The sequence below is a fragment of the Haliotis rubra genome, unplaced genomic scaffold, assembly GCF_003918875.1.
Source record: "Haliotis rubra isolate DU_JTF1 unplaced genomic scaffold, ASM391887v1 Scf42, whole genome shotgun sequence".
NCBI classification, from domain to species: Eukaryota; Metazoa; Mollusca; class Gastropoda; order Lepetellida; family Haliotidae; genus Haliotis; species Haliotis rubra.
This window is the reverse complement of record NW_025767102.1, coordinates 1,258,591-1,273,428: the sequence shown is the minus strand read 5'-3', so window position 1 is coordinate 1,273,428 and position 14,838 is coordinate 1,258,591. Positions and strand designations below refer to the sequence as shown.

Genomic DNA, 14,838 nt, shown 5'->3' with positions numbered 1-14,838 from the left:
TTAATCTTGAATTAAATAAACAAACAATAGGATCACAATATCGTTATATATCTATTTGGTTTATTGTCAATGTCATATTTCAGACGTTAACATCCTTCTGGCAAGCCATCAGTGTGGTGTCGTAAACATGTCCTGCCTACAATAAAGTGTTGCCTCATTACATACAAAAATATATTCAATGAATGCATACATGCATACTGATTCAATGAACAATGAATTCGCATCATCATTTGTCTGTCTTGGTTGTTACTTTGGAGATCTGTGTCGAAAAAGGCACATTTATTGATTTGCAAAGATACTATGTTGATATACACATCGGCTTTATATTTACAAGTTTGTTTTAGATCATTTTTTTAAGAGAATAAACTCATGTAGAAGTATTCTCTTGGTTCATTGTTTGGATATCATAATGCTAATATCACACATTTTCATTTGAAAAACAAACACATGATCGTTCGTCAAAGGGCGATAACAGTTAGCTGTGTTTCCTTGGAAAATATTATTCATCAGTTGAGTTTCAATATTTCTTTCCGAACAGAAGAGAGAAAAGTAATTAAAGCGCCGTCCAATTCAAAGGTCAAATGACAACCAGGTATTTAAGAAATAGATATTTTACAGATTGAACATTCAATATGAGCACAGGGGAAGTATTGAAAAATATTATATTTCAAAATGACAAAGAATTTCAACATTTGTAACGAACTGTTTTAAGTTAATGGTTCAACACTTTTTATAAAAATCATACCCCAATAACATTATTATTATATTAAATACTGAAAATAACAGAGGGTTCTTTTACTAAAAAATAAAAGTATTAAATACTTACCAGTGAGCTCTGCAGTAGGTTCGGCAATGTTCGTCTATTTCCGGCGTGGAATGGTGGGGCCAGGTGGCGTTGTTATCCTTGAGACACTGCATCTCACACACCTGCCAGGGAAGGAGGAGCTGACCCAGCACGGGACCTGGGGTGGGGCACATACTTACGATCACAAACAAGGGAGTAGTCATATTATATCTGAGTGAGTTTAATTTTACGCCTCACTCAGCAATATTCCAGCTATATGGCGGCGGTCTGTAAATAATCGAGTCTGGACCAGACAAACCAGTGATCAACAGCATGAGCATCGATCTGCGCAATTGGCAACCGATGACATGTGTCAACCAAGCCAGCGAGCCTGTCCACCCGATCCCGTTAGTCGCCTCTTACGACAAGCATGGGTTACTGAAGATTCATTCTAACCGGGACCTTCACGGGTAATTTTATATCTGAACGGTACCACCACAACAACTATCGCTTCTACTACTACCAACGGGGCGGTGGGGTAGCGTAGTGGTTAACGCGTTGGCTCGTCACGCCGAAGACCCGGATTCGAAATCCCACATGGGTACAATGTGTGAAGCCCATTTCTGGTGTCCCCCGCCGTGATGTTGCTGGAATATTGCTAAAAGCGGCGTAAAACCAAACTCAGTCAGTCAGTCAGTCAGTACTACTACCAACATTACTAAAAAAAAACTACTACTACTACTACTACTACTACTACTACTACTACTACTACTACTACTACTACTACTACTACTACTACTACTACTGCTACTACTGCTGCTGCTACTACAACTACTACGAAATAGTTCTCAGTATCCTGCTATGCTAGGCCTTCTGATGGCGGGGTGAATGTAGCAGGGCGTGGTGTCATCACAGAGATGACATCCTTACCTTGTCAGATCCAGTCAGCGGACTTTCTGATTCATGATCTGACAAGGTAAGGATTTTATGGCACCATTTTGGGAGGCAATATAGCGGCCCTAAAACTTTCGAATCCCTTGTTAACTCTATGCGATGACACTTCGCTCTACTACTACTACTACTACTACTACTACTACTACTACTACTACTACTACTACTACTACTACTACTACTGCTACTGGGGCGGTGGGGTAGCCTAGTGGTTAAAGTCTTCGCACGTCATGCCGAAGACCCGGGTTCGATTCCCCACATGGGTACAATGTGTGAAGCCCATTTCTGATGTCCTTCGCCGTGATATTGATGGAATATTGCTAAAAGCGGCATAAAACTATACTCACTCACTCACTATTGTCTACTACTACTACTACTACTACTAACAGCAACAACAGCAACAACACGATACTACTTCAACAACAACAACAACAGCACTGGTAAAAACAACTACTACCACTACAACCATCGATTCAGTACTTCAACTTCAGTCTCGCCTCAATATATCTGCTACATTACTTGTTTCCATACGTTTTCGGAAGGCAGTGCTGTAACTTCATCGATTCAGTACTTCAACTTCAGTCTCGCCTCAATATATCTGCTACATTACTTGTTTCCACGCTTATGTTATGCCTATGCTAACTTACCAAATTACTGGTTTATGTGGCTTTACTCAAACTAACTTGCTGAGTGTGGCGTAAAACCCAACTCACTCACTCAAACTAAGTACTAGTATATGTATGTATGTATGTATGTATGTATGTATGTATGTATGTATGTGTGTGTGTGTGTGTGTGTGTGTGTGTGTGTGTGTGTGTGTATGTATGTATGTATGCATGCATGCATGCATGTATGTATGTATGTATGTATATATGTATATATATCAGTGAATACATACCAACAGTCAGTAGAACGCAGACAAATCCAAACAAGCGAGACATAATGCTTGATCTCACTAAGACTAGCACATTATTTGACAGTGTGCTGCTAACCACTGATAAGATAATACTGTGCTATTCTCGTGTAATTTTACTCTTATCTTGCAGTTGGGTATATTTAAGAATCCACTGAAAAGGCTGACCTGACATTTTATCGAATGAAATAAAGTCCCTCTTCTGTCAACATTAAAATATGACCTCAACATGGGTGAAATTATATATGATCTAGAAGGTCCTGTTTAAATCACATTGCGTCAGGGTTTAATAATTATTCAGTTGTGTAAATCTGAGACCATTTGAGATCACGACGTATTTCATTATGCAGACCGGGGCGGTGGGGTTGCCTAGTTGCGTTCACTCGTCACACCAAAAACCCGGGTTCGATTCCGAACATATGTATAATGCATAGGCGGATCCAGGGGTGTGTGGGGGGGTGCCCCCCCCCCCCCGTGCTGAAAGTTTGTTAAATGACCATTGAAACTCGGGTGAAAATGAAGTGTGTACCCCTCCTTTTCTCAATAGTGCACCCCCAACCCCTTTTCTCAAAAGAGCGGTATCCGCCCCTGCTATGTATTAAGCCCATTTCTGGTGTCCCCCGCCATGATATTGCTGGAATATTGCTAAAAGCGGGATAAAACCTCATATTCTGTTATATACTTTGTTTAACCATGATGGTAATCAACGAATCGGTTTTGTTTTATCTACCAATATGTTTTGTTTATCTTATACACCAAACGAATGAAATATCTAGTAGAAACTGTTTAGAAACATATGATTAAAAACATAAATATTTCGACGGGGTTTGAACTCAAATTACTGATATGACAAGTTACTGGGGGAGATTGTCATAAGAGTTATGTCCCTTGAACTAACATTCGGAAATGTTCGGCTGTTTACGATAACACTCAATGCTATCTTAATATCCGAGATCTGTATATATCATATAGCAAACTTCCGATTATATTCAACTTCCGACCGACACTCACACCCATTTCATTTATCGATGCTGTAACTGAACAACAAGATGCATCGTGAACTACAAGTAGAATGTAATTTTCAATAACGGTTTTGTATATTGTGGAGGATTTCCATGTTTTTGCAGTTGTGCCTTTTGTACTAGGTTTGCCAGTGGCCTTGCAAACCCAGGTAAGTAAGCCATCAGGATCGTCACCTGTCAGAATATGAATATCAAAATAAAGATCCATATCCTCATGTTATTGGTTTTCGGACAATTTAAAACATCCGCTGTTGTCTTGCTTATCGCATGAACATTGTGAAAGATGTCACTAACCTATACAAGAAAACTTTACCCAAAACACAATCCATGCATCATTCAAGAGTTTTCAATGTCTGTGAAGCAACACCCATGTTACAGCACTGCCTTCCGAAAACGTATGACGTCCGAAAACCTATGTTGTAGTTTTCGGTTTTGTTTGTTGCTCAATGGGGGTCTGTAACTACTCCTGTCTGGATCAGACTCTCCAGTGATTGGAATCATGAGCATCGATCTACGTAGTTCATATGAATAAACTCGTATTCCAGCCAAGGCCAACATCAAGGCGAACACAGCTTGGTATAGTGCAAAATCGTCTAGGTATATATCCCGGTGTCAGGGGTTTTCGACGATGTAAGACAAAAACGTAATTTTTATCTGTAATATCATTTAAAGTTTTAATTTACTAACATGGAGTGATAAAGGATATATTCATCTATTTCACACAAAAATATCAAGTGTTTCCAACAAAAATAGCGTTGATGACATCGTATCGGCAAAACAGTGGCCGCTCGTAACATGCGGGTATTTTGTATGGGTTTTCGACGATGAGCCATACTCTTTGCTCCGCACTGCGAGGGAGTGTTGTGATCACGTGGCTTCCTATTTATATATTGCCTGTCACCAGCAGACGACTGATCTTACTGAATTTTGGCTTGCTATTTTTTGTTATAAAGGCAACTGATTTTGCATCTAAAGTGGTATTAACGATCTCAGGTAAATAATATTGATGTTTGTTTGCTTTTTATATAACTTTACTTCCCGATTTCCATTGTCAATAAAACTTCTCAGGACAGCGACTGGGCATCCGCCATACCAGTGAAACTGTTTGTGCACTCCGATCGCATACGTACTCACCCGATATAGAGCGAGCAATGCAATTGTCGAAATCACCAGAACGTCGAACTCAGCTCATGTTGGGATACAGGACTATATGAACTGTAGATCTGATGTGAAACTACTTCGTTTTGATATGAATGTCTAATCATTTCTAGTTGCATATCAAAGTCACAGTAATTCAAATCATCAATGAACGATAGTCTTTTTCAGATGTCACATGTTTTTAGGACAGCAGTGTTTACTTGTGCTATACTTGTTTACTTGTATACTTGTGTTTACTTCAGTAACCCATGCTTGTCGTAGGATTGGGTGGTCAGGCTCGCTGACTTCGTATTCCAATTGCATAGATCGATGCTCATGCTGTTGATCACTGGATTGTCTGACCCAGACTCGATTACTTACAGACTGCCACCATATAGCTGGAGTGTGATGTAAAACTAAACTCACTCACTCCAGTTCTTGTTATAATTGCTCGTCACATCGAAGGCCCGGGTTTGATTCCCCACAATGTGCACAATGTGTGAAGCCCATTTCTGGTGTCCCCCGCCATGATATTGCTGGAATATTGCTAAAAGCGGCTTAACACCATACTCACTCACTCACTCTTGTTATAATTATGTTGATAATTCTGGGGTTTTTTCAGACAGCTGATGGATTGACGTTGAGAGATGACAGGTAACTAGGAGACATCTTACACACTATTCTGACGATGACTGATCTTCTGTCTCTGAAGCAAGCCTTCTGTGATATTGTCCAGAGGGCCCAGCCATGGATCCTGTCCCACTTCGTCATGTGGCTGGATCTGAAGGTGGCAGAGTACAAGGTCTATGGCTACATGGTTCTAGGTGGGTCTGAGTATTATAACTGACGAGAGCTGTTAAACCTCCGTGAACTGATAACACAACCAGATGCATACATCATCTCACAGCCTTTGAAATTCATGCTAGTTAAGTTTGGTTGAGACAGTTCAATTGTGTTGAGAACATGTCTATATCCAGGGATAGTAGTCTTCATTTACTTGTAGCATTTACGTGCAGGGCTACAGATAAGGGCCGTATCTGCGTATGTACGGATAAAATAAGCGCGATACGGTAGGAAATAATTTAGAAAACGTAGCAGACACGGACTACAGCAATGGTGTACGGTCTTAGAATCGCCTACAGACGTATTTATCTAAAAAAGGTATTGTTTTATTGTTAATTGACCTGTTTACACAAGAGTAGCAATATTGTGGTGCATATATGAAACGAAACACAAGATTACTGATACTCCATTAAATTCCATTCAGTACTCTAAATGTACTCTTATTGTTTTCCAGTACTCCTATATTGAAAAATAAGGAGTACGTACTCCTGATCATGAAAAATTATCTGGAGCCCTGTACGTGTGAACAAATCCTCATCATACTCATTGGTCCTCACAACTGAAATGGAATCACGAAAAGATCACAGTTATTGATTAACAAAGATACCTAATTCATTTAAAGTAAATGAGGCCATGAAGAATATTATGGTAATGACACAATTTGCAATCTGGACTCTGAAGGAAATGTTCTTTTGTCTAGGGATAAACATATTCACAGAGTTTCACTCATGCAGATAGTTGTTGGCAATCAGTGAACAGTCATTTTCAGTGTGTGTTATATATGCACATTACTAGTTTGAAATGAAACAAGTAAATTAGCCCATGAAGTATTTAAAACGCTATTGACCAAGTTTGTGATGTATACATTGCTAAATATAACCGATCACAATAGCCTGATGATGGACCCATATTCTGATTGTAATCTTTGATCATGATATTTTCTTTGCTATAAATACAGAATGGCTGTAGGATGTTGATGTCTGTTTAGATCATGTAAACTTGAGTAGTTATTAAATGTTCGTGTGATACAGTTACTGATTCACTGACTGTATTTTCTACAGAACAAGGCACAAGCCTGACCAGTGACCCCAAGAACTCGTCAGAATCTACAGCAAGAACATCTTCCAGTAGCTCTGTCACCTCCTTCACTACTGCCACAAGTGATAAATCTAACCTCTCTGCTTCTCAGCATACCTCACCACGAGCACCATGTTTGGTCGTTCCCAAACCCAGCCTCTCTACCGACCGCATCCCCACCTCTTCCTCCACCTCCTCCATCTCTGCCTCGACAACACCCATCTTCAAGCACCCCCTGTTTGGAGGAAGGACGAACAGACGCAAACAACAGCAGGTGTTCCGTAGAAGCTCAGCTTCCTTGTTAACTGCTCTCAGTAGCGGCATCTACAACTCGGTCGGGGCTCGGGACGACAGAAGGAAGGAGGAGTATTTGGGATCTGTTGGTCTGCATCCTCAGGAATCGGACTTGTCAATATCCTCCAGTGTGTCACAGTCAGGGACGCCATCCAAACATGCTCAGGGGTCAGAGTCGGTCATGGATTTGGATAGTCCAGAAACGGAGAGTCATAACTTGTCATGTAGTTCTTTTGTTTCACAGTCAGTCAGCCCATCGGCGAATGTTGCAACTCCAACAAAGACCAGGCGGTCTCTAAACAGTTTGTTTTCAGATTTACATCCTGAAGACAGATCCGATTCGGGTGATACAGAAACAAAGCTTAAAAGTAGACTTGTAGAAGCTATGGATGATGATGTGCAAGTGTTGTCTAGTCAATATGAAGAATCAAGTTCAAGGTCAAAAGGGGACATTATCGTGGTGGATGAAGAAGGAGATGCTGGACAAGAGAGAACAACTACAGGTCTTTCTGAAGATGGTACTTCGACATGTGATGGAAACTCAGAAGTTGATACTGTCAAGACCGCATCTACAGATTCAGTCGAGGAAACAGAATTTAGAAGTGAATCCTCAGGTGATAAAGACCAATGCTCAAATGACAATATGCCGCCTGGAAATGATACACAATGCTCAAGCTCACTGCCAGTGTCATCCACAAAAAATGACACGGCATCCTCTGATGAGACATCTGCAAACAGGAATAAAAAATCTCTGATAAACAAAGATGAAACTCAACCTTCAAGTAAAACACAGAGTCCATCGACCTCAACCACAACACACCAGGACTCATCATCGACCGGTGTCAATCCTCAACTTGTCAAAGAAGAGTCACTCTTGGATGAAATTCAGATCAAGCTGGAGCCGGTTGACACTTCGCCTAATGATTCGTTCTTCAACAGTCCAAACTACATGAACCAACCGTCATCATCCGACTCTGGCAACCTTCTGCAACAACAGCAGTTTGCCTACAGCAGCAGTAGCAGCAGGTCCAGCCCAGGCTACCTCGAGGGCATCGACTGGAACGCAATCAGTTACAACCAGTATCTTGACAGCAGCCAGGGCTTTCACAGCGGGGCAGGTGAGTAGTCAGTGATTGTTTTAATACAAAGGGTGTTGTGAGGTAGCCTCATGGTTAAATCGTAGTAGTCACGTTGAAGACGCGCGTTCCATGCCCTACATGGGTACAATGACATCCATTTCTATTGTCCCCTACCCTGATATTGCTTAAATAAATGTATTTCTAAATGTGGGGTTAAAACATACTCAATCATTTTTGTTAACTAGATATGTTAGTTATCTCCCCTGATTTTGTATATCTATTTAGTTGAAAAGGAGCTTTGTGTATTTGAATGAAGGTGAGGTGAAATGGGGGTTTGCTTGGCATTCAGCCATAACCATCTTTAGCCAGGTGTTGTTATCTCCCTCAGTGCCAGGCAGGGTAACAACAAGTGCCATTGTATAACTTCTTTTGATATAAGCTTGCAAAGGGACTGAAACCCTGGGCTTTTTCTCTCAGGTAGACACGACCCGTGAAGATCCGGGTTAGAATTGATCTTCAGCAACCCATGCTTGTTGTAAGAGGCGACTAACGGGATCGGGTGGTCAGACTCGCTGACTTGGTTGACACACGTCATCGCATCCCAATTGCGTAGATCAATGCTCATACTGTTGATCACTGGATTGTCTGGTCCGGACTTAATTGTCCCCCGCTGCAGCACGGAACGGGGGACTATGTATTCAGCAGCGGACGTACGGACATCTGTCCCGATTCTTGTTAACACGATATCTCATGAACTGTTGCGCCCAATGTCTTCAAATTTGGTCACAGCCTACATTAGGGAATTACGCAGACACCATTCGATTTTGGTGACCTTGACCTTATCTTCAAGGTCACCACAACACTTTGACCACTTTCCAAATCTTGTTAACACGATATCTCATGAACTGTTGTACCCAATGTCTTCAACTTTAATGACAGCCTACATGGGGGAATTACGCAGACACAAGATGATTATGGTGACCGTGACCTTATTTTCAAGGACACCACGACACTTTGACCACTTTTCAAACTTATGCAAACGTGATATCTCATAAAACATTGCACCCAATGTCTTCAATTATGTCGACAGCCTATATAAGGTGATTATGCAGACATCAGTCATTTCAGGCATCTTGTATGTGACCAAAAAATATAAAGTAGTAAATATGTTATGTTCATTCTTCTTTAGTGGCGGGGGACATTGCCATATCAGTGGGCAAACACTTGTTATTTACTTAATTTATTTATAGCTGGAATATTGCTTAGTGCTGCATTAAACAAACCAAACAACATGTTACCACCCAGTCTACTAATGATTAAGTTAAAGTATGCCCAATACTGCAATAGCATAACTTTAAACAAACCAAACAACATGTTACCGCCCAGTAGTGTTGGGAATTGGTTAAAATCTCATAATTGATGATTGGTTAATTACAACCGATCAATCATCGAAAATAATTGGTCAGTGTCATTTATGAAATGTGTTAATGCACACAAAAATAAGGGGAAAAATATGTAGTTCTTTGGGGTTTTGGCAAAATTTCACATCTTTAAAGGATGACTAGTATGGAGGAACATAAATTTCTTAGAGTCTTTAAGATAAATTGAATCATGACTTGGATTGAGCTTGTAGTGCTTATGAAATGTAACAGACAAAACCAACCTAGTGAAAATACTGTTAATGAAAACAAGTGTTCTAGAATTGTTTGTGTTCGATTATGACAAAACATAATCGATTGCTTGGTCGTTTAGTCACTGCGACAAATCTTCGATTATTTCAATTAATCAGACCACGCCTACCGCCCAGTCTTCTAATGATTAAGTTAAAGTGTGCCCAATAGCATAACTTCAAACAAATTCAGTGTTCGGAATCAGTTTATTTCTCACTTCAGTGTGTTAGGGGATATAACTTGATTGCTTACCAATTACTTATGTAGGAACATATTGTGGTGTTAAACAACATTTGCTGGTTATATTTCAGAAACAAGTCCATCATCCAGCAATCAAGATGGCCGATCTGGTCGCAGGGATGTTGACATATCCCCAAACACCCAATCGAAGAGCGACCCAAACCTAACCTGCAACTTGTGTGGAGCAGTGTTCAGGTTCAAGTCCTCACTGTCACGACACAAGACACTTCATGGAGAGAAGCGCTTCCACTGTTTTGTTTGTCCTAAGGCATTCCATCGTCGTGAGCACCTTCTTCTGCATCTACAACGTCATGCTAACAGCGCCATGATCACTTGCCCGGTGTGTCACATGCAAGCTTCAAGCGTCAAACACCTTGAGGAACATTACCGACTCAATCATGGCCCGTTCAGGCGAACCGGTGTGCCGCCATATTTAACCAGGGACAACTCAAGGTAGCAAGACACAAGAGATCAGTCACTTCTTATTAGCTTGTCAATTTGTATTTGTGCGTAATCTGAGAACTTTATTGTCGTTTTTTCAATGGTCTTTCAAAAGTTGTAATACGTGTCTTTCTTGCATGTGTTATATATTGAATATGACACATGATATTGGAATTTAATGCCAGTTTTTGTTCTACACAATGGAGAAAGTCCATTGACAGCTGGTCTTGTAGAATACAGAAACCACATTAGTGAATTATTTGAATTTGAAAAGTGATCCAAATGAAGCTTTGTTCACAAGTAAGACTGGAAACTATGTTACAATCTTCCTATTCTCACAGAATTTTTATAAAACATGGATGAGTAATGATTCATCAGTGCTTAACTACAGCCGATACATAAGCTGTGAGATCACAATACACTCCAAATAGATCATAAATATATCAATTTACTTCAATAGGGGAAGTATCATAGTGCCACCTGTAAGCATGGAGGAACACAAGGTGGACAAAAATGGTGCATATATAAGCCTGTTCTGGACAAATTTGGAGTTTCGAAACACCTTGTACAGAAAGAAAGTCTCACAGATTGTGTCAAGCAGTGATCTCAGTAATGTCATCATGTCATACTGTTGACTGTTGATTGTGATACCAGCAGTACTATTAGTATGCAGAGATGTCAACCTGTACGATTTTATCAGTCGCTACGAATTTTTGCCTCAAACTACGCCAATATGATTGCACTAGAAATTCTATGAAATTTGAAGAAAATTAATTAAAATTCAGATATATAGTCAAAAACATATTTATTTTTGTTGATTAAATACATTTTCGCCAAAAAAAGACAAGAAAAAATTTAATGCTGATAATTTGAAAATCTGCTGTTGGAGGCATGTGAAGCTTCACTCTTGATTAGTGTCATATTATCTTTCTCAAAATCCATCATGATTTTAAGTATTTAGTTGACTACTAATTTTAATACTTGAAACTACGATTAGCAACACTGGGGTTGGCATCTCTGAGTATGTATTGTGTTAAATATTGTATCATGAAATCTCGGCGATTCTCAGGTCTAATGGTCAGCCTGTATGGACACTCTTCGATAGTGTCTGTACCTTGCTTTCTTGTTGTCAGCAACTTCAGGCTAACCAGTGAGGAGTTCAATATGTTAATAGAAATGTTGATTTTTTTATCCCCCGCAACGCGTTTTGCGGAGGGTATTAAAATAGACTCCGTCCGTCCGTGCGTCCGTCCGTCCGTTGACATTTGTCTTTTCCGGAGCAGAACTCTAAAACTGTTCAATATTTCTTCACCAAACTTGGCACATAAATAGATCTGGTGGTGTACTGGTGCCTTTTGGTAGTTTTGGAATTCTGAATAAAATATTTTTGACGTTTCCATGGCAACAAGTTCGACTTAGACTGAAATTGGTGGTTGTGCTCCTTTCCGGAGCAGAACTCTAAAACTGTTCAATGTTTCTTCACCAAACTTGGCACATAGATTGTTCCGCGGTGGTGTACTGGTGCCTTTTGGTAGTTTTGGATTTCTGAATAAAATATATTTGCATTTCCATGGCAACAAGTTTGACTTAGACTGAAATTGGTGATAGTGCTCCTTTCTGGAGCAGAACTTTAAAAACCTTTCAATACTCTCCTTCCACTTTTCTATATACACACCTAAATATTTAACATAATCATAACTTGTAGACATAATCATGAAGAGTATTTTGCCATTGCGGGGGATATTGATGACATTGTCTTCTTGTTTAGAGTTTGACTGGAGCTGAGGAATTGGTTAGTTTTTGGAAGAAGGACTGGCTAATGAGCTGGTTTGCATCTAATGTGGTGATATTACCTATTGTTTCAATCATGAAAGGAAACTGTTGAAATTATTGTGTCAAGGAGGTCAAGGGTTTGTTATATAATAGAATTGTGACTAAATACTGGATAGTCAAGGATTATCCATATTATTGAACCTGCAGATATTTTGCGAATTAGAGATGTCAAGGTTACTCCTTGAAACAAGGGACGACATCTATGTATTATTTCCAAGAAATTATGATATTAGTTGTATATATGTTATTATTACGCCTTTGACAGTTTATTTGATGATTATTTATTCTTCTGTTCACGTAGCATTTAAGTTGCCTTTAGTAAGTGGTATTTATTTTGAAAAGAATCATGTAGTTGATGGAGTTAGTATATTTATATATATATCAGACAAATCTTTGTCAGTTGTGCAATATTTGTGTCTTTTGCAGGTGCATGGTCATTCAATATTTCAGAATGATTTACCTATTTTGTCATTGATTCACAAAATAAGTGTTCCTTTTGCATGGACTTGAAAATAAGTGTTGATATTATATCTTTGCATCTATTCGTGAGATCTCTATCTCAAACCACGGTATTTTTTTAAGTTGTTCATGTATTCCACAGAACTGAAACACCTGTTGACAGGAAGAATATGTCAAGGCCACACTTTCTAAAAACTTGTTTTGAAAGTCTTGCAACTGACAAAGTATATGATAAGGGAAAAGCAGCAATGGCTCTTTATGTGAACCAAAAATACGTAAAGTTTTACAAATTCTGTAAGAATTTAACCCCATATTCTTTTTGGTATCTTCCTCACTTTTAGAGGAAATGCAATAACTTCTTTGAGTGGCATTTTAGAAGTTGGGAAGTACAATATAGAACAAAATTTATGGATCACAACTTCTTTTTATTCGTGGTGACGTTTGATACAGATTCTTGTACCGTTGTCAAGCATAAACATATTGACTAGCATATGTTTATGCTTGACAACGGTACAAGAATCTATATCGAAACGTCGCATTCACGAATAAAAAGAAGTTGTTATCCATAAAGTTTGTTCTATGTTATATTTGAATTAAATTTTTAACTTACGGATCCAAAATCTGTTACCCACCAATAATTACAGTTAGTGATGTACATATTTAATGAGTTTATGATACATGCACTTAGTGTGATTGGTAGCTTACATAAAACAGCGGGTCTACCACACAACTTTATATAAGTACCTCTACACTATCTACTCCTGTCTGTGTTTGTTGCTAGTCAATATTCACACCATCATTAGTTGGCTTGAATGTCAAGGTCACCATTTATGGTGGTCACAGTGAGGCTTGAAGATGCAGTGAGGTGTTTGGATTGAGATGGTCCTCTATCAGACATTAAATATCTCAATATTATGATTGGACACATTTCCTTAGGGGTCAAGGTCAAGGTCACATGGCATAAGAAATATATATATTATGCTGTGAACTTTCGTCACAGGGGTGAAGACTGACCCATTTTTCATCCATTGGCACATTAATCAAGGCCTCTGTGAAAATAAATTTCAACATTTTGGGTTAACGAAGAGTACAGAATTTCCCCTAATATGCCAATCAGCTTTAGTGTAATAACTTGAAGTTTAGGGCCAGTTCACTTATAAATAGATCAGCTTCATTAGCTGCTTTTCTGAAATTTCAATTACAAGGAGGTTATTGTTATCAGCTAAAACATGAAGCTTACATTCATTTAAAAAGGTTGATAGGTCTGTTTTATGTAAATGCAGATAAAATGAATTCCATTATGTGAAAGCTTACTCGTATACCTGATAATCACAGACCACCTCCATATAGCTGGAATATTGCTGAGCGTGGCGTTAAACAACCATCCAACCAACCATTATGATACTGGAATCAGGTGCTTTTGACATTTCTTTTTCTGTGCTTTATCCGTCATGTGAAATTGTTTTATATGGATTTTTTTAGATATTCACGTTAATATTCTGTTTGGGCACAGCAAGACATCAGTAATTATCCTAAGCATTTTCAGTGAACACTTCTGGCGCGCTTATCTATGTTCAGCATTCCTCCATATTAGGCTGACATTTCAGCACTCAACTTTGTAGACAAATTTATTTGTATGGTGCACATGGAAATAAGATGCCTGAGGCTGCATGAATTATATTTTAATGTTCAGCATACACCGTTCTCTCAGAAGTTGATGTAGCTAATACATTTTTGTTGTTTGTATTGAAAACACAAATGTATTTGGATGGTGCACATGAAAATGAGATTCCTGAGGCTGCATCAGTTGTATTTTAATGTTCAGCAGTCACCATTTTCTCAGAAGTTGATGTAGCTATCACATTTTGTTGTTTTTATTGAAAACAGTGAAGTGAGACAGTTTTTGTGTTTCCACACCTTGATTAGGAGCAAATACAACTGGGCCCTCATTGACCCCAGCAATACAAAAATGTCAAGAAAGTCATTTTACGGACAACAGAGTTTGCTTCATATAATTCTTTTATTTCAGCATCTTTTCTCTGGTAAAGTCAACTTAAGTATATGTACAGATGTCTTAACGTTCCTGAGAGTATCT

The 14,838-nt window shown here is 39.0% G+C and overlaps 1 protein-coding gene and 1 long non-coding RNA gene across 2 annotated transcripts; one reads left to right on the top strand and one right to left on the bottom strand.

Moving 5' to 3' along the window:
* Positions 1 to 43: 43 nt before the first annotated feature.
* On the bottom strand, positions 44 to 2,751 carry LOC124288575. Its single transcript, XR_006901476.1, has 3 exons — positions 2,634 to 2,751; positions 827 to 962; positions 44 to 136 (listed from the first exon to the last, which is right to left on the bottom strand). It is a non-coding gene; the product is annotated as an uncharacterized LOC124288575 (long non-coding RNA).
* Positions 2,752 to 3,590: 839 nt separating this feature from the next.
* On the top strand, positions 3,591 to 11,636 carry LOC124288556 (A-agglutinin anchorage subunit-like). The gene is made up of 4 exons (XM_046725108.1): positions 3,591 to 3,819; positions 5,430 to 5,631; positions 6,712 to 8,139; positions 10,082 to 11,636. Exons 2-4 carry the CDS (start codon positions 5,496 to 5,498, stop codon positions 10,465 to 10,467), a joined length of 1,950 nt encoding a protein of 649 aa, XP_046581064.1. The 5' UTR covers positions 3,591 to 3,819; positions 5,430 to 5,495; the 3' UTR covers positions 10,468 to 11,636.
* The last annotated feature ends 3,202 nt before the right edge of the window (positions 11,637 to 14,838 follow it).